At 49.0% G+C, this 21,006-nt stretch overlaps 1 protein-coding gene across 1 annotated transcript; it reads left to right on the top strand.

Annotated features, from left to right (window-relative positions):
* Nucleotides 1-6,240: 6,240 nt before the first annotated feature.
* Nucleotides 6,241-20,370, top strand: MAP1A (microtubule associated protein 1A). Its single transcript, XM_055002629.1, has 3 exons — nt 6,241-14,323; nt 18,988-19,220; nt 20,030-20,370. Exons 1-3 carry the CDS (start codon nt 6,256-6,258, stop codon nt 20,183-20,185), a joined length of 8,457 nt encoding a protein of 2,818 aa, XP_054858604.1. The 5' UTR covers nt 6,241-6,255; the 3' UTR covers nt 20,186-20,370.
* The last annotated feature ends 636 nt before the right edge of the window (nt 20,371-21,006 follow it).

The following is a 21,006-nucleotide window of genomic DNA, read 5'->3' as shown; positions in this document are numbered from 1 at the left end:
AGGTCGTGAGCAGAGCTTGGACTGCAGTACTGCCGCTTACCACTCTGCGCCACAGGGCTCTTCAGTAATGTATGTAAATATAAATATTCTATGTGAGTACATATATGGATAAATATATATGTACACATATTGCTACGGTGCAGAGTGCATACTGCCATTAACCATTGAAGCCCTAGGGCGTAGGTGACAGTGTCTCTGCAAAAAATTAGTGACGTTCCCCTAGTCCCTGCGGGGCCCCTAGGCTTCAGCCTAGTCAGCCTTGTGAATAATACGGCCTTGGCTGTAATTGAATATGAAACAGCTGGCTTTGTTTCCTGACAGGGCTTATAGACAAGCGTGGTGTGAATTGTGGCAGCAGCTGCCCCTCCCAGGGTCTCATAGGGCTGGAGCTTGGCACTGACCGGGTTTTGCTTTGTTAAAAAGGCTCTGGTGCAAGGGTCCTTTTAGGTCCCCACCCATCTTCGTAGGGTCAGAGAGTAGTCAGGTGTCTCTTCCTAGCTCAGTGGTGTGAGACTAGGAGTCTCTCTGCATGAGACACCTGATATGTGAAGAACACGTCGGGAGATGCAATGGTATCTGGGAAGGGTAGCTTTAAAAAAAAAACAGCAGGGCAAAGGCTTTGCTATACACTGGAGCTGTGTGAAGGGGCTGTGGAATGCCAGAAGGGAAACTTCAGTCCATTATAAACTTTCCAGGTCCAAGTCTGGCTCTGGAAAACAGCTCCAGTCCATTTCTTACTGTCCTTTGCTTGCAATTCCACATAGTTTTAGATTGGAGAGGTGAAATTGAAATTGAGCCTTGGAGAAGTGAAGATGAACAAACCCCCTGAGGAGTGATCTCTGCCTGCTCTGTCTTTTTAAACTACGTCTCCCAGCTAACATTGCATCTCCCTACACTTGACTAACATGAGCCGAGGCATCTCGTGTAGAGAACCTCTAGTACAGGTTACTCATTAATGTCAGATTGAGCCTTTTCTCAGTTTGCCTTCAGATGCTGCAGATACGGCCTACAGCCTCTTGGAATATCCTGCTCAGTACTATAGCACCTTTAAGACTAATCAACTTTATTGTAGCATAAGCTTTCGAGGACAACAGCTCTCTTCATCAGGTGCATCTGATGAAGAGAGCTGTGGTTCTTGAAAGCTTATGCTACAATACAGTTGGTTAGTCTTTAGAGGTGCCACTGGACTTTACTATTTTGCAACTAACACGGCTAACTCCTCTGGATCCTACTTAGTACTCTACATTTTTTTCTTTAGGACCATATTTCCCAGTGTTGCTGGCATGACCATGTAGTAGGACCGCTGAATCTTTCCCCACATCATCTACCTTCATAACAGGCAGGCATGTCACCACCCAATGAAAATGTTTGTCCTAATTATTGAGCTGCCCATTTCCAAGACTTTCCACCTACCACTCACCCGGGAGGCACATCCTCCATAGGTAAATATATGGGTCCACTACCTGAGAAATTAGTCCCTTCTTTAAGACAGTTTCCCTTTTCCTTGGAATGACTCTTTACGTACCAAGATCTTCATTCTCTATGACCATAGACTTGGGGCTTGGGGTAAGACACCTTGGGCATATTTCGAACATCTACAGACCTATCTGCTTCTGGCAGCTTCTCCAGTCCAACTGGAGAAGCTGCCAGTCCAAGTGGCCTCCAGAGAAGAAAAGGGAGTTGGGGGAGTCCAGTGACCCACTGAAGGAATGAAGATCAACCCGTTTGTTGTGGCAATAACCTTTTCATCAGTTGAAGAGAAAGTTGTTGATGGAGGAGGAGGAGGAGGAGGAGGAAGAGGACAGGAGAAAAGGAGATAGGTTGGGGATCTAGGAAGCGACCAACAAAGAGCCGGAGTATCATACTGAGGAGAGCAGGAACAGGTGACCTTGAAGGGTAAATCACACTGCAAGGAGGGCTGAAGGGCAGACAAAGAGAGAAAAGAGAAAAGAGAAAAGAGAAAAGACCAGTGGAAAAAGGGAGAGATGAGAGAGGAATTTATGTATTGTTCTTCATTTATAATCTACTTTTCAGAATTAGTAAATGATGCAATAAAACCTGTATAATACAGTACACAATGCAATAAAACTTGATTACAAAACTAGAGAACATTGTAATAAAAACAGTTTTATAGATCCCCCAAGCCCTGACCTGGATACCCCAGGGGACCCTGATCTCATCAGATGTCAGAAGCTCAGCAGGGTCAGCCTTGGTTAGTAATTGGATGGGAGACCTCCAACAAAGACCAGGGTTGCAAAGGCAGACAATGGCAAACCACCTCTGTTAAGTCTCTTGCCACAAAAACCCCAGCAGGGGTCACCATAAGTCAATTCTGACTTGAGGGAACTCTCCACCACACATACCCCAAAGTAATATTTTAAAAGCAGCTGCCTATTTTTTTAAAAAAAACTACCACCCTTTGCCTGGTAGTTGTCCTCAGAGCTCAAACCAATCAGGTATTACTCTGCTGGGCATTGCAAGTTCCAGGTCAAGTATCTGCAGCTGTCTTTGCACTATAGTAGAGAAAGTTCTGCAACAAGAAAACCAAAATCCATCATTAACCTTACTTAGGGGGAAATGACTAACTATTTTGGAATTGGGGTCAAAATGACCCCAAATTACAGCAAAAATGGAAATCTGATAGTTTTCTCAAGCATGGCATTAGCTACTAAGAAAAATATCAGGCCTCAAGAATAACTTTCTTCAGCAATGCAGGACAAAGAAGAGTAAAATTTGGAATTGGAGATCAAAAATACCCCTCATTGAAAACATCAAAACCCCACAGAAACGTAACTGGGGTCAAATTGACCTCCAACATTTTTTAAAGCATAAGACACAATCTGCAAAACTATTTTTAAGAAAGCAATCATTTTTAACTGTTATAGTACTGAAACTTAGCATAACAATAGGACAATGTGAAACAACAGGTGACATAGGTAGAATGTTTTTAAGAAGCCCATTGTAAATTGTGCAAGTCCATAAGCAGATTTAAGTCTGCCCATGCTATTTGAGATCCTCCACAATGGAAATCAGGTGTAGCTTCATTGAACCAGGCTGGGGGCTGAGGAGGTGGAGGAGGTGGAGATCAGACAAGAGCAGCCAGAGCAGGTAATGTGGTCAGTCTTTTAGGGCTTCAGGACTCTAGGGTCCTTCTATCCATAAAGAGACTGGGACAGAGAGGCCCTTGGGGTAGCTACACTGGTTGATTTATCTTTGGGGTCTGAGACACAGTGGGGAAGGAGAGGGGTTTGTGCAACCAGCGGCACTCTTTGGACAAGACCTTTTTCTGCTCTGTTCCCAGGCCAGAGGACCCTCCACCACCAAAGCGAGGACCTAGAAACAGTTGTCCTAGTAAACCCAGATGAGCAGAACGTTGTGTCAAAGGTAAAGCCCGGAGATCCCTGAAACCAGCCTAATCGGGTTTGCTAATCAAGAGTATGTTGATCCAGTCCTTGCTAAAGCTAAGCAGGTCTGGTCTGGTCAGCACTTACCTAGCCTTTCTCCTGGAAATCCTGTGTGTGCAATCTTGAACTCCATGATGGAAAACAGAAATGATCGGAGTTGCCCCAGTGAAATGGTTCAACAGCTGCTTGCTTCCTGTTTTTTTCCAGTATCTCAGCCACTATTAACAACAACAACATTTGATCTATATACAACTTAACGCCCACTCAGAGCGGTTTACAAAGTGTGTTATTATTATCCCCACGACAATCACCCTGTGAGGTGGGTGAGGCTGAGAGAGCTCCAAGAAGCTGCGACTGACCCAAGGTCTCCCAGCTGGCTTCAAGTGGAGGAGTGGGGAATCAAACCTGGCTCTCCAGATTAGAGTCCTGCTGCTCTTAACCACTACACCAAACTGGCATCCAGGCAGCTCTTACTTCTCTTTACATTTTCTTTCCATGCTTGCAGGTTTATGCCATTGCCAGTCGTAAGTTCTCCAGTGAAGCAGTGCTGTACTAATCTCATACTGTGTAATCCGCCTTGAGTCTCAGCAAGAAAGGTGGACTATAAATAAATGAATGAATGAAGTATATGCATTTTGGTCTCATTTGGGCCTATATCTAGTGCCCTGATGTTGCCTACATCTCCTCATACTGGAGACTGGGGAGGGATGGGATATCACTGAGTTTCTCCAAAATTTGTTCAGACAAGAAACAGAATTGCCTTCCAGGGATTCCATTCTACAAAGGCAAATTTCTTCTCTAGACTCGAAGCAGGGCAGCTTGTTTCCTCTGAGCTGCGAGGCTTATGCCAGCACAGAACTTCTAGACCAAAAAGATCTGAGAAGTTTCTCTTGTGCAAACAGGTTCGCTCCTTGGTGTGTGACACACAAGCTGCCCACAAACTGCTGATCCTGTGTGGACAGAGCTCAGACCAGGAAGAAGACTTGATCCTGCAGTCGGGCGCCTTTACTGAGCAGAGGTTCGCGGACATATTTGCAGATCCTGAGGTAAGCTTGTGGGCAGTCTGGAACTGACCTTCTTTATTATCATTATTTATTTATTTGGCTTATTCTGTGCATAATCCACATTACCCAAGATAATATGGCTTTGGAAATGATGACTGGTCCTTCCCTCCTTTGCAGACCAGTCTTGGGCTTTATTTCATGACTTGCGTTTGATGAATTCTTTGTCTAAGCTTTCTCAAGCGTCCAATAATTTCTGGCGCTGAGTTTGGGGGCATTGACTAGCACATGCCTCCACAGGCGTTCAAGATGGGGTCTGGGCCACAATCAGAACCAAGCGTTATCAGCCAGTCAGCCAGGAGATACTGGATGCCTTTGGTGGTGTTTGACTTCCCTTTCCAAAGACTAATATTCACCACACAAAAAGTAACATGAGTAGAGTGTTATCATTTTCCTGTTTTATTAGGGTTCCCAGATCCTTATAACCTCCTGGTGGGGGAAGGGAGACCCAGGACTTGCCTGAGGAAGTTTCCTCCTAGAGACGTGTGATGACATCACTTCCGGGGAGTGACATCACCATGTAAGCTATGGGTGTGCTCTTGTGCATTGCATGGAGCTAATTCTGGTCCATTTGGGGCCAAAATTGACCCCAGTGAAGCGTGGGATGATGCCCGTGGCTGATGTGATGATGTCACTTCAGGAAGTGATGTCATTGCGCTCTGCTGGGAGTAGGGTTGCCAGGTCCCTCTATCCACTCAGTGGGAGGATAGGGGCCTGGAACTTATCCTTACACACACTTACACACACACTCCGGCAGCAGCATGATGATGTCACTTCCAGGAGTGATGTCACCACGCCAAATGCATGGCGATGTCACTTCTGTAAGTGACATCATTGTGCCGGCTACAGGAGCACTCTTGTGCTCCGATTTGGCCGGTTTGGGGCCAAATCGGAGCGTGGGGATGCTTCCGTGGCCAGCATGAGGGATGGGAGTGCGCACACGGTGTGCACTCCTCAAGTGCGTGCCAGTGGCAGGCACGCTCCTGCCCCCTCCGATCTCTCAGCAATCAGCGGATAAGGGGGCAAATCCCTGGGATGGCGGGCACCTGGTAACCCTAGCTGGGAGTGTCCCCTGTGTGCGCTTTTCCGGGTTGCCTGCCGGTGGTGGGTGATCTCCAGGGGGTTTGCCACCTCCCACCAATCGCTTGCAGTCAGCGGGCAGCTGGGCAAACCCCTGGGAGTTTTCTCGCCACCAGCAGGCCACTGGTAAGCCTATAATGAATGTAAAATCAAAGAGTCCAGTAGCACCTTTAAGACTAACCAATTTTATTGTAGCATAAGCTTTCGAGAATCAAGTTCTCTTCGTCAGATGCATGGTACAGAGTTTCTGTACCATGCATCTGACGAAGAGAGCTGTGGTTCTCGAAAGCTTATGCTACAATAAAATTGGTTAGTCTTAAAGGTGCTACTGGACTCTTTTTGATTTTGCTACCACAGACTAACACGGCTAACTCTGCTGCATCTATAATGAATGTGTGTCTCTGCTCCCTAATGAGAGAATCGGCCACCCATTTACAAAAGCAGCTTGATTGGTATGACTAGACAGTGCATGAATCTGTATAGGGTTGATTCAAAAGCAGCTTTGGATTTCACCAAGGACCTCTCCGAGTGTTACTATAACCGGCTCTTGGCTCTTACAGGTTGCCCAGCTGCTTAGCAACACGGATCCGGCATCCAAGGCCTCTCTCACTGTATCATATATGGGAGAAGGAGAGTGGCGCAGCCTTGGTAACCCCCACTTCCAGGACCTTCTTAATCTGAGATTAAACCCTGACTCGGTCCTGCCAGAGATGGATGGAGTCTCTGAATTCGCCAGCTATGTCTCCGAGACAGTGGATGTCCCGTCCCCGTTTGATCTCCTGGAACCCCCAACCTCTGGGGGCTTCCTAAAGCTTTCCAAGCCCTGCTGCTACATATTCCCAGGAGGGCGGGGGGATTCGGCTCTTTTTGCTGTCAATGGATTCAACATCCTGGTGGACGGCGGCTCGGAGAGGAAATCCTGTTTCTGGAAGCTGGTCCGGCACCTGGACCGGATCGACTCAGTACTCCTGACCCACATTGGGGCTGACAACCTTCCAGGCATCAATGGGCTTTTGCAAAGGAAGATTGCCGAGCAAGACGAAGAGCAGTCACAAGGCTCCACCAACTACAGTGACTGGATGAAGAATCTCATCTCTCCTGAACTCGGGGTTGTTTTCTTCAACGTTCCCGAGAAGCTCAAAATGCCAGAGTCCTCCATGAAGGTCAAAAGGAGCATCGAAGAGGCAAGCCTGACACTGCAGTACCTGAACAGGCTGGGAATGAAGCCGGAGCCTCTCTACAGAGTTGTCAGTAACACCATCGAGCCCATCACACTGTTCCACAAAATGGGGGTTGGGAAACTGGACATGTACATCTTGAACCCAGTCAAGGAGAGCAAAGAGATGCAGTTTCTCATGCAGAAATGGGCTGGAAACAGCAAGGCCAAGACGGGTATTATTCTTGCCAGCGGGAAAGAAGGGGAGATATCTGTACCTTATTTGACATCCATCACAGCTTTGGTGGTTTGGCTCCCAGCAAGTCCAACTGAAAAAATAGTAAGAGTTTTGTTTCCTGGAAATGCTCCACAAAACAAGATTCTGGAAGGTCTTGAAAAACTCAGGCACCTGGATTTTCTCAAGCATCCCGTAGCTACCCAGAAGGAAATGGCTTCTGGTTTACCGTCACCTGCGCTGAAACAGACCAAGATTAAACAGAGGACAGACAGCAGAGAAAGCCTCAAATCTTCCTCTAAGCCATTTGGAGGAAAGGGAGCACCCGAGGAAGGGGTGAAGGAAGTAAAGGCCGAAACAGTAAAAGAGACCAAAACTGAGAAAAAAGCAAAAGAACCCTCTGAAAAACTCCCAGAGAAGCCAGTTAAGCCCGAAAAGATAAAAACGGACACTAGTGACGCCCTTAAAGCCGAGAAAAGAAAACTAGCCAAAGACAAAGTTGGCAAGAAGCACTTGAAAGAAAAATCTTCTAAACTGGAAGAGAAACGGGACAAGGAAAAGAAGGAGATTAAGAGAGAGAAGAAAGAGCTGAAAAAAGAAGATGGAAGGAAAGAGGAAAGGAAAGAGTCGAAGAAAGACGAAAGAAAGAAGGAAGCCAAACCAGAACCCAAAAAATTGCCTAAACCTGACTTAAAGCCCTTCACTCCTGAAGTGAGGAAGACCTTATACAAAGCAAAAGCTCCAAACAGGATAAAAACTGAGAAAGTCCGGAGCAAAGTTGAAAAGGAGCTGCTCACAGACCAGAAGACATCTCCTGTGCGGAAGAAGCCGAGCCAACTGCAAGAGCCAGAGGGTGCGGAGCCCCGGCTCGTTCTGTCTTCACCAGAGGACCTGACCAAGGACTTTGAGGAGCTGAAGCGAGAAGAGCAGGTGAGGCTTCAGGCGGAGCTGGCTTCTGCAAAGGTCGAGGCTGGCTTCCAACAGGATGATGTACTCAGGCCTATTCAGGCGATTCAGGAAGATGGCCAGATAGCTGAAGAGCCCAGTGTTCCAACCTTTATTTCCTCAGCTAGGCCAGAGAAGGAAATAACTTCCAGCGAGGTTTTGGGGGAGTTGCCACCCCCTCAGCTGGAGGAAAGAGAGAAAACAGCTGAGAGGTCTGATAGTGAAGAAGCAGCCTTGGTAGAACCCCTTAAAAAAGGAGAATTTGAGGAGAACGTTGGGAGGGCAGTACCGGGGCTCCCTGGAGAAAAATCAGGAGAGGAGAGAGATCAGGCTGCAGCACTCAGTGACTCCCTAAGCACGATTCACCACGATGAAGAGAAAGACACTGCTTCAGAAAGAACGTGGATGGGCATGAGTGAAGAAAGCCAGGCAGGAAAGAGAGAAGAGATTATTGAAAAGGCAGAGCAGGAAGAGATGGAAGAACAATACATAAAGGCTGAAGAGATAAAGAGCAGCCATCTTTCTCTCTCTCACCAACCACAGGATGCAGCTTGGCCCTCTGAAGAAAAGGGGAAAGAGCTCAAAGAAGAAAAGGTGAGCAGAATCAAAGCGCATGGAAAACTAGCCCCGAAAGAGGAATCCTCGTTTGCTCCAGTCCCATCTGGAGAACACATCTCTTACATCCAGGATGAAACTATCCCCGGCTACTCAGAAACTGAACAGACCATTTCCGACGAGGAGATTCATGATGAACAGGAGGAAAGGATTCCACACCTCAGATCAGACATCACCTCCTATAACATTTCTGGGCCAGGCCAGCCAAGCTTGTTTGAGGCAATCCATGGGATTCCTGCCATGACCGCAGCTGAAGGGGCCAAAGGCTATACAGGCCAGGAACCTGAAATCCTCAATTACTCCACAAACATCGTGGCAGCCCCCTTGGCGGAAGAAGAGCATGTGTCCTCAGCCACTTCCATCACGGAGTGTGACAAGCTTTCCTCTTTCGCCACGTCGGTGGCCGAAGACCAGTCTGTTGCCTCGATAACAGCTCCACAGACCGAAGAGACGGGCAAAAGCTCCTTGCTGGTGGACACAGTCAACAGTATACCTTCCTCTCGAACAGAGGCCACTCAAGGCCTGGACTATGTACCCTCTGCTGGCACAATCTCTCCCACCTCTTCATTAGAGGAGGATAAAGGCTTTAAGTCTCCCCCTCCAGAAGACTTCCAGGCATTAACTGACAGTGAGAGAAAATTTGAGGCCTGTAAAAAGGGCTTTCAGGAGGAGGAGGAGGAGGAAGAAGAGGAAGACGAAACTCCCAACACTGAGAGGCCTCCGAAAACCCAAGGACATTATGATGCTCCAGTATATTCTCAGCAAGGGGTTCTGGAGGAGGGTTTCGCTGAGGTTCCCACGGAAACAACACAAGCAGCGATATTGCTGTTGACTGAAGGGGAATCCCAGTTCCTTCCGGCTGATTCTGGTGAGGCTGAAGAGCGGTGCCTGAGTCCTGACGACAGCACAGTCAAGATGGCTTCCCCCACCCAGTCAGGCCCAACAAGTGCTGGGCACACCCCTTTCCACCAATCCCCAGTAGAGGAAAAGTCTGACACTGTGGAGGCAGAGCTGTTTAAAAAGGGTCCTGTCGAGTGGGATGGAGAAGGAAGCCCCAGCACAGCTAGAGAGGTGGAAGGCGGGAGAGCTGCTACGGAGGATGGAAACGAAGCAGTGTCTGGTCTCCTTCAGGACACACCTGGCCCAGGTAGTATTGGCCTTGTGCGTGCAGGATTTGTGTCTTCCCAGAGCGAAAACCAGAGACTGCCCCTGGAAAGAGAGGAGCTGGCAATAAGCTTCTACCATAAACAGGAAACCCTTGACATTTCTGATCTGTATCCTCCCACCATAGATGCACCTCCTGAGCCCCAGGATGACCTCAGCCTAGAATATGGAAAGTGCACTGGGAGAAAGGAGTTCTCTACTGCAGAATTACCTCCTCCAAAAGGATGGGAGGAACTAGTAGACAGACCTGAAGATGACCTGTCCACACAAGCTTCTGTAAAAGACGTTTCTCCAGGTGAAGTAAAATTGTTCCCGTTTCCCAAAGAAAGTTCTGCTGAGGTAAAATCTCCTGACGTTTCCACCAAGAATATGTCTCCAGAAGATAGTAACACACTACATTTCACAGAACCAAGTTTAGACCAAGAGAAACTGTTGTCTGATACTATCAAATACATTTCTCCAGAAGGCAGCAACATTTCTCCGAGCCCTGAGGAGGAAACCTCTTCACATTTGTTCACAGAAGAGATTTCTCAAATAGATACTAAATCCCACTTTATGAAAGAGACCCCAGCAGGGGGAAAACCACTAGATATGTATACCAAGGAATTATCTGCTGAAACAACTAGACACCAAGGTGAAACTTCAGAAGACGCTTTAGTCAAAGAGGACTTCCTCAACTCTCTCTCATTTTCTGAACAGAGTCAAAGCACCCACACCACACAAATGTTGCCTGCAGAGACTGGATTCGTCTCCTTACCAGAGAAGGCCCTCCACAAAGAACCATCTCCAGTACTTTCCTCCCAAGAGACATCTTCACACTTGACAGACCCTGGCTGCGTTCTAGGTAGGGAGCCTTTGGAAGTCGGTTCTGAGGAGACAGAAGAGAAACAAGGCAGTGAAGAGCAGTCTCCAGAAATGGAAGATATTTATCTGCAAGATGCAGCCTATGATAAGAAAGTGTGGTTTCCGGAGGAGGAAATCTCATGCAAAAAACGACAGAAGTATGATAAGGAAAGAGGAGAATGTACGTTCTTAGATGATGAGGTGGAAGATTTTGTAAAGAAAACCTTACTTTCTGTAACTGAAGACAGAAATATCCCTGACTCTGTGGAGTCCAAAGATGATGCTTTACGGTTGGCAGAGAAGGAAATTTGGGATACTGAATATAGGGATTTCCAGGAAGAAACGGTCATTCAAAAACCTGGGACATTTGTCCAAGATGACCTCTCACTTGATGGTGACAAATCAGAGGACCAGCAAGTGAAAGAGGGCTTGTCTGTCCAAGCAGACATTCAGCAAAGAGTGTTGGATGCAAAGGAATTAAAAATGCCTGTCTCCTTAAGCCCCCAGTCCCCTGAGCTCGAAAGCAGTCCAAAATCCAGCTTGGATTGGGCAGAGGTATCTCTTCCACACCAGACTAAGAGAGACAGTGTAATGGAAGGAAAAGAAGAGCCTTCATACCCACACAAGCAAGTTGAGAAAGCAGCCACGGAACTGCATACTGATTCTGTGGGTGAGGGTCTGACCATCGCTTCACTACCTCCTATATCTGCCGTGCTGGAAGAGGAGAGACAAGTAGCTTGCTCAGATCTGAAAGAACCTTCTGTGTTAGATAAAAGTGCCATCAAACTCTCATCAGGAGCCGAGGAAGAGAGATCAGAGCCTGATGTGCTACTCGAAAGAATGTTAGATCCAAAGCAGGCACAGCACAGAGAACAAAATGCGTCTCCTGATCAGTCCGGCGAAAGCCCAAAGCAGAAGACAGAAGACCCAGGAGGCCCTGTGAGCCCAGGAGGACTGGAAGATGCTGTGTTTATAGTTGGAGAGTCCCATGAAACCAGGCAGTCCCTTTCAGGGAGTGATCACGGAGGAAGCAGAGACCTTACTGTCCCTTTGCAGGACACAACTTCTTTGGAACCAGTGGGGGGTCTCTCATGGACCTACACTCTGGACTCTTCTGGCCAGTTTGAATTTTGCGAATCTAAAGACGATCCAGATGGGAAACAGCAAAAAAAGGAAGAGCGAGAACCAACTCCTTATCCCCATGAGAAAACTTTCCAGTATGCAGACATCTTCGACAAAGTTACAGTGCCTGGGGCTGGCCCTTATGGAAAAAATGCCATGTTCCAGGCGAAGAAAGCACGAGAGGCTCCGAGTGAATCTCTGTACCCCATCTCCTCCAAGGAAGAGGAGTCCTGCCTCTACACCCCTGCCGAGAAAGAACTGTCCTCTCCAGCTTCCCCGAAAGATAAAGCAGAACCATCCTTTGAGTATGCAGATGTTCACGAACAATACTCATCTCAGACAAAGAAGCACAGCATGCCACAGGGCTTGGCAGACAAAGACACACCGCAGGAAAGGAGCCCTTCACCTCTCCTGTCAGAAAACATGATGAGCCCCGTGCTCGCCTCCTCTTCAGGAGACAAAGGCTCTTTCTGCGGCACTGCCGTCGTGGAAGGATATAATCAAAGAGAAACAGCTGGTTACCTTAACGCTGTACAACCTCCAGATGCAAACATCAGCCAGGAGCAGAGATCACTTTCCCCAAAGCTCTTCTACTATGAGAAAGCTGACAGAGGAGAAGAGAGCATCAGTGACTCAGAGTTGGAAAAAGGTGCCAAGGAGGAGTCAGAGAAAGAACCCAAACTTCCAGAACCACCTTCAGCTCTGGAGGCAGCAAGTGAGAAGGAACCATACGCAGACATTTCCTGGTTGGAGAAGGCTCAGGCTTCACAGCTGCGGCAAGAAACTGATCATTCTTTGATGGCCCATGGAGGGTTGTTGGGAGAGGAAAACCAGGCGGAGCAAACAGTCCAGGGGGCAAATGAAGTTCCCGGTGACACCCTCACAAATTCAAACAGGCAGACGTGGATGACAACTTTGGACTCTGCGACCCCAAATGTATCTGTGGAAGCCGACAAACAGTACTCCAAGGAGGCGGTCTCCTCAACGAAACACACGAATGACGCTGCACTGTGTTCGGAGAGCCCCACCAAAGGATTCTGCTTGGTGAGTCCTGCTAAGGAGGAGAAGGACCATCCAAAGGCCCCGGCACTTCTGAATAAAGGACTGGATTGTTCTTCCTCAGGTTTCGAACTCTCGTCCCTAGAAAAGCACGAGCCATCCATTCTATTCAGACACGAAGCACATTTCTCATCTCACCTAAGAGACGCGTCTCAGACGTCAGACATGTTAGGTCCTCTTTCCTTAGAACATGAATACCTGGAGGTGTCCAAAAAAGTTGTCAAGGAGAGCTCCTCCTTCACCAGATCCTCAGCATACGGAGAAGGGAGGCTGTCCTCTGAAGTGCCCCAGGAGCAGCAATGCATGGAATCGCCCTGTCCTCCCGAGGAGGAGTCCTCCAAGACCTGCGCCCCGACGATGCATACAGCCGGTGCAAGCTTCTACCCCCATTTGTATCCCACCTATCCGGAGGCAGCAACTGCAGAGCCAGATCCCCAGAGCATGTGGGACACATCCTCGCTACTTCCAGCAGGTTCTGCAAAGACATATTCACATGAAATGGAAGGGGCTGCTACGGCCACGGAGGACAACAGCATGATGTGCCTGGCTGAACTGCAGCGAAAGAAAAGCTGCACTCAGCATCTCCCGAGCCCTGAGGAACAGACATCAAGCTCTTCCTCGCCTGATGTACAGGAAGCTTCTCCCTCCTGCCAGCAAGAGGCCATCGCCACAGCCAACGGCCCCACAGAGGTGAGCAGCAGTCCACTTGCATGCCATGGCACATCACCTATTCCTGGTGAGAGTTTGGAGGAGGAGGAGGAGGAGGAAGGCTGTGACAGGCAGATCCGTCCCTCTTCCCTCCTCACCCCAGAGCCTCCCTTTCAGCCCTTCTTGCCAGGCCCTCAGCAAAGCCGCCAAGCCGAGGACCACGGTGATGCTTTCCATGAGCTGGAGCCACGTTTAGGAGCCGCCACTGACTGTGAGCAGAAGTTCTCGAGTGAGTACAAGCCGAGAAAGGATGAACTGTCCCCGTCCTTCATCAACCCAAGTCCTCATGACTCCTCAGAAGACAGTGAGCTTTCCCAGGCGGAAGGGCATTCTTCTGTGAAGGGGAGGCCACTCGCCAGTCCTGGTGGACACAGACAGGCCACTGCAACGGTGGAAGAAACTCCCCCCACCTCTGCAAGCGACTCTGGAACCTCCCAGTCGGATTCTGACGTTCCTCCAGAAACAGAGGAGTGCCCGTCCATCACGGCTGATGCTGCCATGGACTCGGATGAAGATGCCGATTTTCTTCCCGTGGACAAAGTGGTGGGCAGCTCCCATCACAGCAGCACGAGGTCCAGCCATGACCCTCAGCCTGCTTCCATGGTGGACCCCCGCCCTCATCCTCCACACCCTGACGTCTGCATGATGGACCCCGAGATGCTGCTAAGCGAACAAAACATGAACAGACCTGATAAAATATCCAAGAAGGACCTGAAAGAGAAAAACAAAGGTGTGAGGAAGCCACTGAGTAAAGCCAAGCCCTCTTCCCCTTCCAGGAAACCTGCTCTTGTGAAGCAGCCATCGGATAGGTCTCCAAAGCCAGCACTGGCAAAGAGAGAGAAACTACTCAAGTCCAATGTTGAAGAGAAAGAGGAGAGCTCACGAAGCAGCCATAACAAGAATCTCATCAACAGTGTCAAAACAAGCCCAGGTGAGACATGTCTTTCTTTGCAGACTGAATTGACATGTGAACTTGCAAGATTGGGAAGGCCCTGGGAAGCTGTGCTGTAAGGGCCGTAACTGCAGCCTTGCTTTATTCCGAAGAGAGATGTAGTTAACTCCTGTGGGGAAGTGCCCTTCCTCCCAGGGTGGGGAGGACAGAGGGAAGAATAGGGAGAGGACAGGTATTCTGGAGCTGCTCCATATACTCAGGTGAGCACTTGCCCTCCTGGGATAGGACCGCCTCCTGCTGGAGGACATGGTCGAGCTCTGATCACTGACAGCTATCTACAAGTGACGCCAGACACGTTTTTTAACATGTCGGGAATGCAATGTTACCTGGGAACTGTAGTTGAAAACAGCATTATGCCCCTAGCGCGGGGGGGCAGGGGAGAGGAAGAGCTTTTCAAAGACAGTTTTCACAGACAGAGCCGTGCAAGATCGATGGGAGAGAGGAACTTTGCAGTTGTTTTCTTGCAATCTCAGCAGAGAGAAGAAAACAGGAGCCTGTCCCTAGCGCAGGGAGGCAGGGGAGGGGAAGAGCTGGTAGTTCCTCTCTCTGTTGAGATGGCAAGAAAACAACTGCAAAGTTCCTCTTCCCCAGCGGTCCCATGCGGCTCTGTCTGTGAAAACTGTCTTTGAAAAGTTCTTCCCCTCCCCTGCCTCCCTGCACTAGGGGCATAACGCTGTTTTCAGCTGCAGTTCCCAGGTAACATTGCATTCCTGACATGTTAAAAAAACTCGTGTCTGGCATCACTTGTAGCTTAGTTCTGAGAGGGATGGACATCTCTGACTTCCAAGTCCGAGTCTGGCAGAGCAGGACTCGGGTACAGATGAGGCACAATCCATAAGAACCTGCTAACTGCTGGAACCCGAGAAGGCAGGAGCCCGGCCCACCTCCCCTATATGTGACTATATTTGCAGCCTAAGCTCAATCAGTCAGCTAGCTAGGCAGCTATATGGTGAAATGAGTTCTGCAGGCATCTTATTCCGATACACGGGTTGGGGAGTTTAATCAGCTGATCCAGAACCCAGTCACAAGACCCTAATGAGGAATCCATTTCACCAGCTTTATTCCATGACTACCCGACACACGTCATACTCCTTTTCCTCGCCACTGCTGCAAAGCGGTGAATTAGAGCTATAGTAATAGTTTAGTTCCCCGGACCTAGACTTTGTATTTTCTTTTAACAGACTCTTCTGCCAAGTTAAGCACTCGGGCTTTTTTCTGGCAGCCAACATCAAATCCCCCAGGGAAGCTTTGAGGCCCTCACTTGTCAGATGCAGGCAGGCTCCCCCCTATCTGCTCTTTGTACCTTGGTAAGAGGGGGCCAAGGTAGGTTTTTATGTGAGGAAGACAGAGCATCAGAACACTAAATTCACCAAAGGGAAAATGTAGCTTTACTTGTATTTGCAGTATCTTTGCGTACATTTGCAGTATCTTTGCGTACATTTAGCTGGACTAAAAACTATCTAATGACTATTATTATTATTTATTACATTTCTAACTCGCCCTTCCCACAAGCGGGCTCAGGGCGAGGTACATCAGTTATAAAAATGTAATACAAATATTAAAACAATTCATAAAACAACAGTTCATCATAAAATCAACAACAGATAATAACTGTCCCAAGAGGGGGTCAATTCCAGATTCCTGCCCATCAACATACAGGGGGAGGGAAGCGGACAGATAATGTACTGCAACCCATACGTGGGTCAGCAAACGAATGGGTGCTACATAGCCCCGTGCTGTACCCATATGTTGGGCAGCCAGCCAGTGGACACTGTATAACCCCACCCTTAGTGGGAGGCTGGTGGGAGGCTCAGCGAGGGTCTCATGCTGGCCTCAACCATACGCCTGGTGGAACATCTCCGTCTTACAGGCCCGCCGAAATGATAGAAGATCCTGACAGGCCCAGCTGTCCTCAGACAGAGAGTTCCACCAGGTTGGACTACTGAGTAAAGGGAAAATAAAAAAGCAATTATGCAATCCTATATCCCTTGGACTAAAGCTTAACTCCTCTGATGAGGAATTAAAAGATAGGCAGAATAATCATTAAAGTTACCAGATTTTGGCTCCGGGCCGTATTTGGCACGCTCTCCTTCCCAGCCACTCTTGGGCTCCATCGTCCAAATCTTTCATTTTCTAAAGCTTTTCTTTCCAAAAATTTGCCGTCTTATATCGCCTGCAAGTTCTCCTCTCTTTCCCCAAATAAAGGACAAAGTTCTTCTTCCTTTAAACCCCAAGAGACCTCTCCTACTCTACCAGATGGGAAATTGCTCGCTTCTGGGAGTGTCTCCTAGGATCTCCGAGTTGCCACTTGAAAAGTTCTGTTGTTTGGCTGGTTACCTCCCATCCACCTAGTATTTGGCATCCTGCTAGCCTGAAGGCTAGACAGGAATACCAGATCTGCAGCTGCCTGTAATAGTTTTACTTTAGCCTCTGAGCATTGACAGAGCACAGTTTATTTACTACCCAGGGCCGTTTCCAGACGGCCCCCCGCCTCGCGAAACGTCGCGCGTCGTCGCGCGTCGTTGCGCAGAAAACGCGAAATATCGCGTTTTCTCGCGCGAGTTTTGCGCGACGTCGCGCAAAACTCGCGCGAGAAAACGCGTTATTTCGCGTTTTCTGCGCGACGACGCGCGACGACGCGCGACGTTTCGCGAGGCGGGGGGCCGTCTGGAAACGGCCCAGTTGTACATTTTACACTGATGCCTGGAGGTTGTCTCATTTCAGATACGCTGCCCTCCCTCCGCCCCCCTCCAAAAACAAACTTTATGTAAAGATTTCCCTTGCATCTGTGGGAGGCTAGAGGGCAACTTTGCACATCCAGGATTTATAAAAGTAGCATTGTCTTCCAACATGGCACCCTTGGCTGCTGTGCCTTCCACAAAACCCTGTGGGTGCACATGAGAGACGTGAATGGCCTCCCTATAGCCCCTTACAAGGCTACCAAAATTGCTGCCTTTCCCCCACAACGCACACTCATGAGCACTAAGCACAGTCTTACTAAGAGCTTGCCAAATTGTTGACATACCTGGATGCGGTCCATTCCCAAGAGAAGAGTGGGTTGCACATGTGTTCTGAACAGCAGGAATTTAATCTTAGGCACAAATGGTAGATTTGGCCGTAAGCCCTACCTTACTTTATGGGTGATTCAGAGTGCCTAATTGGCAGGTAACACCTGCCATTCCGAATCCCTGGAGTGCTGATGGAGAGCAACAATATTTTGAGGATGAATTCTTTCAAGGGAGTTGTCACCAGGCAATCAAATGACAGCCCGGCTGAAGTCAGGTGGAGTCTGTTGTTCAGAACTGGTGTAGGGGAGAGGATTCTTCAAAATCATACCAGTGATGGAGAGGTCAGGGAAACGTTCTCTGAAATAGTTTCAGGTGGGTAGCTGTGTCGGGCTGTAGGAGAAGAGCAAGATTTGGCTCCAGTAGCACCTTAGAGACCATCTAGATTCCCAAGGTGTGAGTTTTCCAGAGTCAAAGCTCCTTAGACACGTCACTAGCTGAGGTGTTGCTGGAGGAAGAGAATGACGCTGCTTTGTGCTCGGAGCATCCACTGAGGCAGGTCTTATAGTAGAAAGAATGCCACTATAGATTCTGAGCGTTTATGGAGAGCTTGACATGTCCTAGGGAGGGCATCCCGTCTCAAGATCTTCTGAGCTGAGCAAGAGGTGCTGAGGCTGAGCCCCTTATCTCCGTTGTCACCAGGAGTCACTCACCCTCCAGATTTAAACTTGGCTTCCTATTGGAAATCTGGATCCAGTGGTATGTCCTGGACCTCTTGGAGGTTGGGTTTGGTCCTGTGCATATCCCAACGTGTCTAGCCAGAACGCTGCCCAGCCACCAGCCACTTCTGGCGTGCTTGGCGATGTTGGACATGGGTGGGGGGCTTCTCTCCCATCACGAATGAAGGAGGTGGAAGCCTCAGTGAACACTCAGTCACTTTTCTCCTAGGAGGTGAGAAGAATGAGTTCTAGCACAAAACACCTCTCTGGACTCTGGTGGCATTGCCCCAGCTCTGTAGGAGTACAGGCCACGGCCAGTTCCCTTTTTCCTCCTTGAAGCAAATGTGTTGTGTGTTCAACAAGGAACATTGGAGGGGGGGGGGAGAGAAGAAAATAAAAAAGCTATAATAGAGAGATCAGATGGGAGCTCCAGAATACTCCAGAGAAAGTATGCTACCAGCACAGAAGGCCAGAGTGTTTGTGATGGAAAACCAGTGTTACTTTTCCGTGGCAAATAAAGTTGAGATGCTACAGAGGCAACAGTCTGTGCTTTGTCCAGTAGCAGCTATAGAAAAGGAGTTACTGGCGGGGGTGGGGTGGGGGGCTACACAGGACAAACGTCCAAATATACCATACTCCAGATGAAACCAAACTTTTCCGTTTACTGACTTCCAAAATGCAGACTCGTGCCTCCCCTCCCCTTTATTTTCTCTGTCTCAGAGTGGCTGAACCTGAGGGAGCGAGAGATGCTTAGAAGTGTAAGAAATCACCCCGGGGAGCGCCAGGCTAGATGATGACTGGGTCCTTTCTAGTTGGCACCAGCCAGTGCACCATTGCCACTGGCTGGCAAACAAGAGGGAGGTTGTACATTGTAGAAAGAGTCAACATAAATAAACAATACCATTTTCTGCTCCCCAAGTTTCCAGTAACCCTAAAAGCAACTTATCCGTGCCCTCTGGACCACCTATCTACGTAGACTTGGCTTACATCCCCAACCACTGTAGTGGGAAGAACACAGACCACGAGTTCTTCAAGAAAGTCCGAGCTTCCTACTACGTTGTCAGCGGGAATGACCCCAGCAATGGAGAACCCAGCCGAGCTGTCCTCGATGCGCTGTTGGAGGGCAAGTCGCAGTGGGGTGAGAACCTGCAGGTAAGTGCCTCTTAAAGACCGATTTCTCTCCTTGCTAAACCTGAGCAGAACTATGGGACGGAGGACTGGGGATGCTGTGGCTGAGGATCAACATGGAAAAGAAACCTACTACCCTTGCTGCGATGGGGAAAATGCCCTGGTCCTGCCATCGCCAGGACTGCCCTCTAATTACAAAATAGTAAAGTCCAGTAGCACCTTTAGGACTAACCAACTTTATTGTGGCGTAAGCTTTCGAGAACCACAACTCTCTTTGTCAGAGAGATTTATGCAACTGACGAAGAGAGCTATAGCTCTCAGAAGTTTATGCTACAATCAAGTTAGTTAGTCCTAAAGGTGCTACTGGACTCTCTACTATTTTGCCACTGCAGACTAACACGGCTAACTCCTCTGGATTTCTTATTACAAGAGGAACTCCACAACCCAGTTGCATGAGCATCTTCCACAGATCTGGCATAAATTCAGCCTAACCGTCTCTCGCTAGGATGATTTCACACATGGTCGAAAGGGCCAGGCCTGCTGAGGAATTCCAGCCCGTTCCCTTCCAAAGGAAAGATGCAGCAACTCGACAAGATTGCTCGTTTTAGTCTGCAGCTGCCGCAGGAATTAGATGGCCCACTGGTTCCTTTACGCTGCTTCCAGCTTTCCCAGGGGGCATCTGAACCTGAGCCCATCCTGCCTTGCTCTGCACCTGTTCTTGCCTGTCACTCTCCCATGTTGCAGTAGTGGAAGGTATTGCACCTGCCATTTCTGTGACCTGGGAAAGCCAGAGGGAAGGTCTACCTAACTGAGCATCTGTTATGTTGCCCCAGGTGACCCTCATCCCAACACACGACACAGCGGTAACCCGTGAATGGTACCAGCAGACGCACGAGAAGCAACAGGAACTGAGCATCATGGTTTTGGCCAGCAGCAGCACAGTGGTGATGCAGGATGAGTCCTTCCCTGCCTGCAAGATCGAGTTCTGAGCTCCGAGCGGTACGGAGTGCTCAGCCTGTCAACTTCCTTCATTCACCCTGTAGCACACGGAGCTCTATCTAGTGACCACTCAGTTGTCTGTTTTCTCGGCGTGGCCTGAACACCCAGGCCACTTTTTGTCTAGCTGTGGTTCTCGTTTGCCAGGATTTGCCCAGCATGCCTGGAGACATGCAGAGTAGAGGGGCCCTCTGGGGGCCATTTTACTGCCTAGAGTTTATTTTGCTTCATCATCCTGTAGAATAATTCCGCTGTCTTGATTCTGCTCTTGCGCTCCGTCTTCCCTGCACTCCCCTGGCTGCTTCCTCCCAGGCTGGGTCCTGCCGTGCAAGGTCAGCTCTGCGTAACTGCCTGTGTAACTTGGGCTGGGGGACAGCTGTGAGTAAAGGCAGAAAAGTCAAAGCCGGAAGAAAGGATGGCCTGGGGGAATTAGCCGAGCCTCTCTCTCTCCCTGCAAGAAGCAAGGGGTGAGCGAGGGATTCTGGGCATCCACAGGAAGGGCCTCATGCCGAAGGGGAATGTTGCCGGTAGCCTTGCCGACAAGAACTTTCTGCCTCTTCAACTATCCTGAGCTTTGAAGTTGTAGAAAGGCACTGGAAGTCCAGGGCAAGAGTGGCTGTGGGCTGGGGCAGGCACACACCACTCGCAAGGCTCCACCGTCTTTGCCAAAAAGTCTGAGCCGCATAGAAGTAGAGGAACCAGGCAAGGTGGGGGACATCTATGTCATGCCGAGCTCCTTAGAGGAAGGGAGGGTTTAAAAAAAATGGTAACTTGCTCAGTTCTCTGGGCTTCCTCTCTCCCTGGAACTCTCTTA

The sequence above is a fragment of the Eublepharis macularius genome, chromosome 18, assembly GCF_028583425.1.
Source record: "Eublepharis macularius isolate TG4126 chromosome 18, MPM_Emac_v1.0, whole genome shotgun sequence".
NCBI classification, from domain to species: domain Eukaryota; kingdom Metazoa; phylum Chordata; class Lepidosauria; order Squamata; family Eublepharidae; genus Eublepharis; species Eublepharis macularius.
The sequence above is the reverse complement of the archived record's forward strand: the minus strand, read 5'-3'. Positions and strand labels throughout refer to the sequence as shown.

Excerpts from the sequence above, each read along its gene's own strand:
- MAP1A (XM_055002629.1), top strand. The coding sequence starts at position 6,256 with ATGGATGGAGTCTCTGAATTCGCCAGCTATGTCTCCGAGACAGTGGAT. Across the intron at positions 14,324-18,987 it reads CAGTGTCAAAACAAGCCCAG|TTTCCAGTAACCCTAAAAGC; the intron begins GTGAGACATGTC and ends CTGCTCCCCAAG. Across the intron at positions 19,221-20,029 it reads AGTGGGGTGAGAACCTGCAG|GTGACCCTCATCCCAACACA; the intron begins GTAAGTGCCTCT and ends ATGTTGCCCCAG.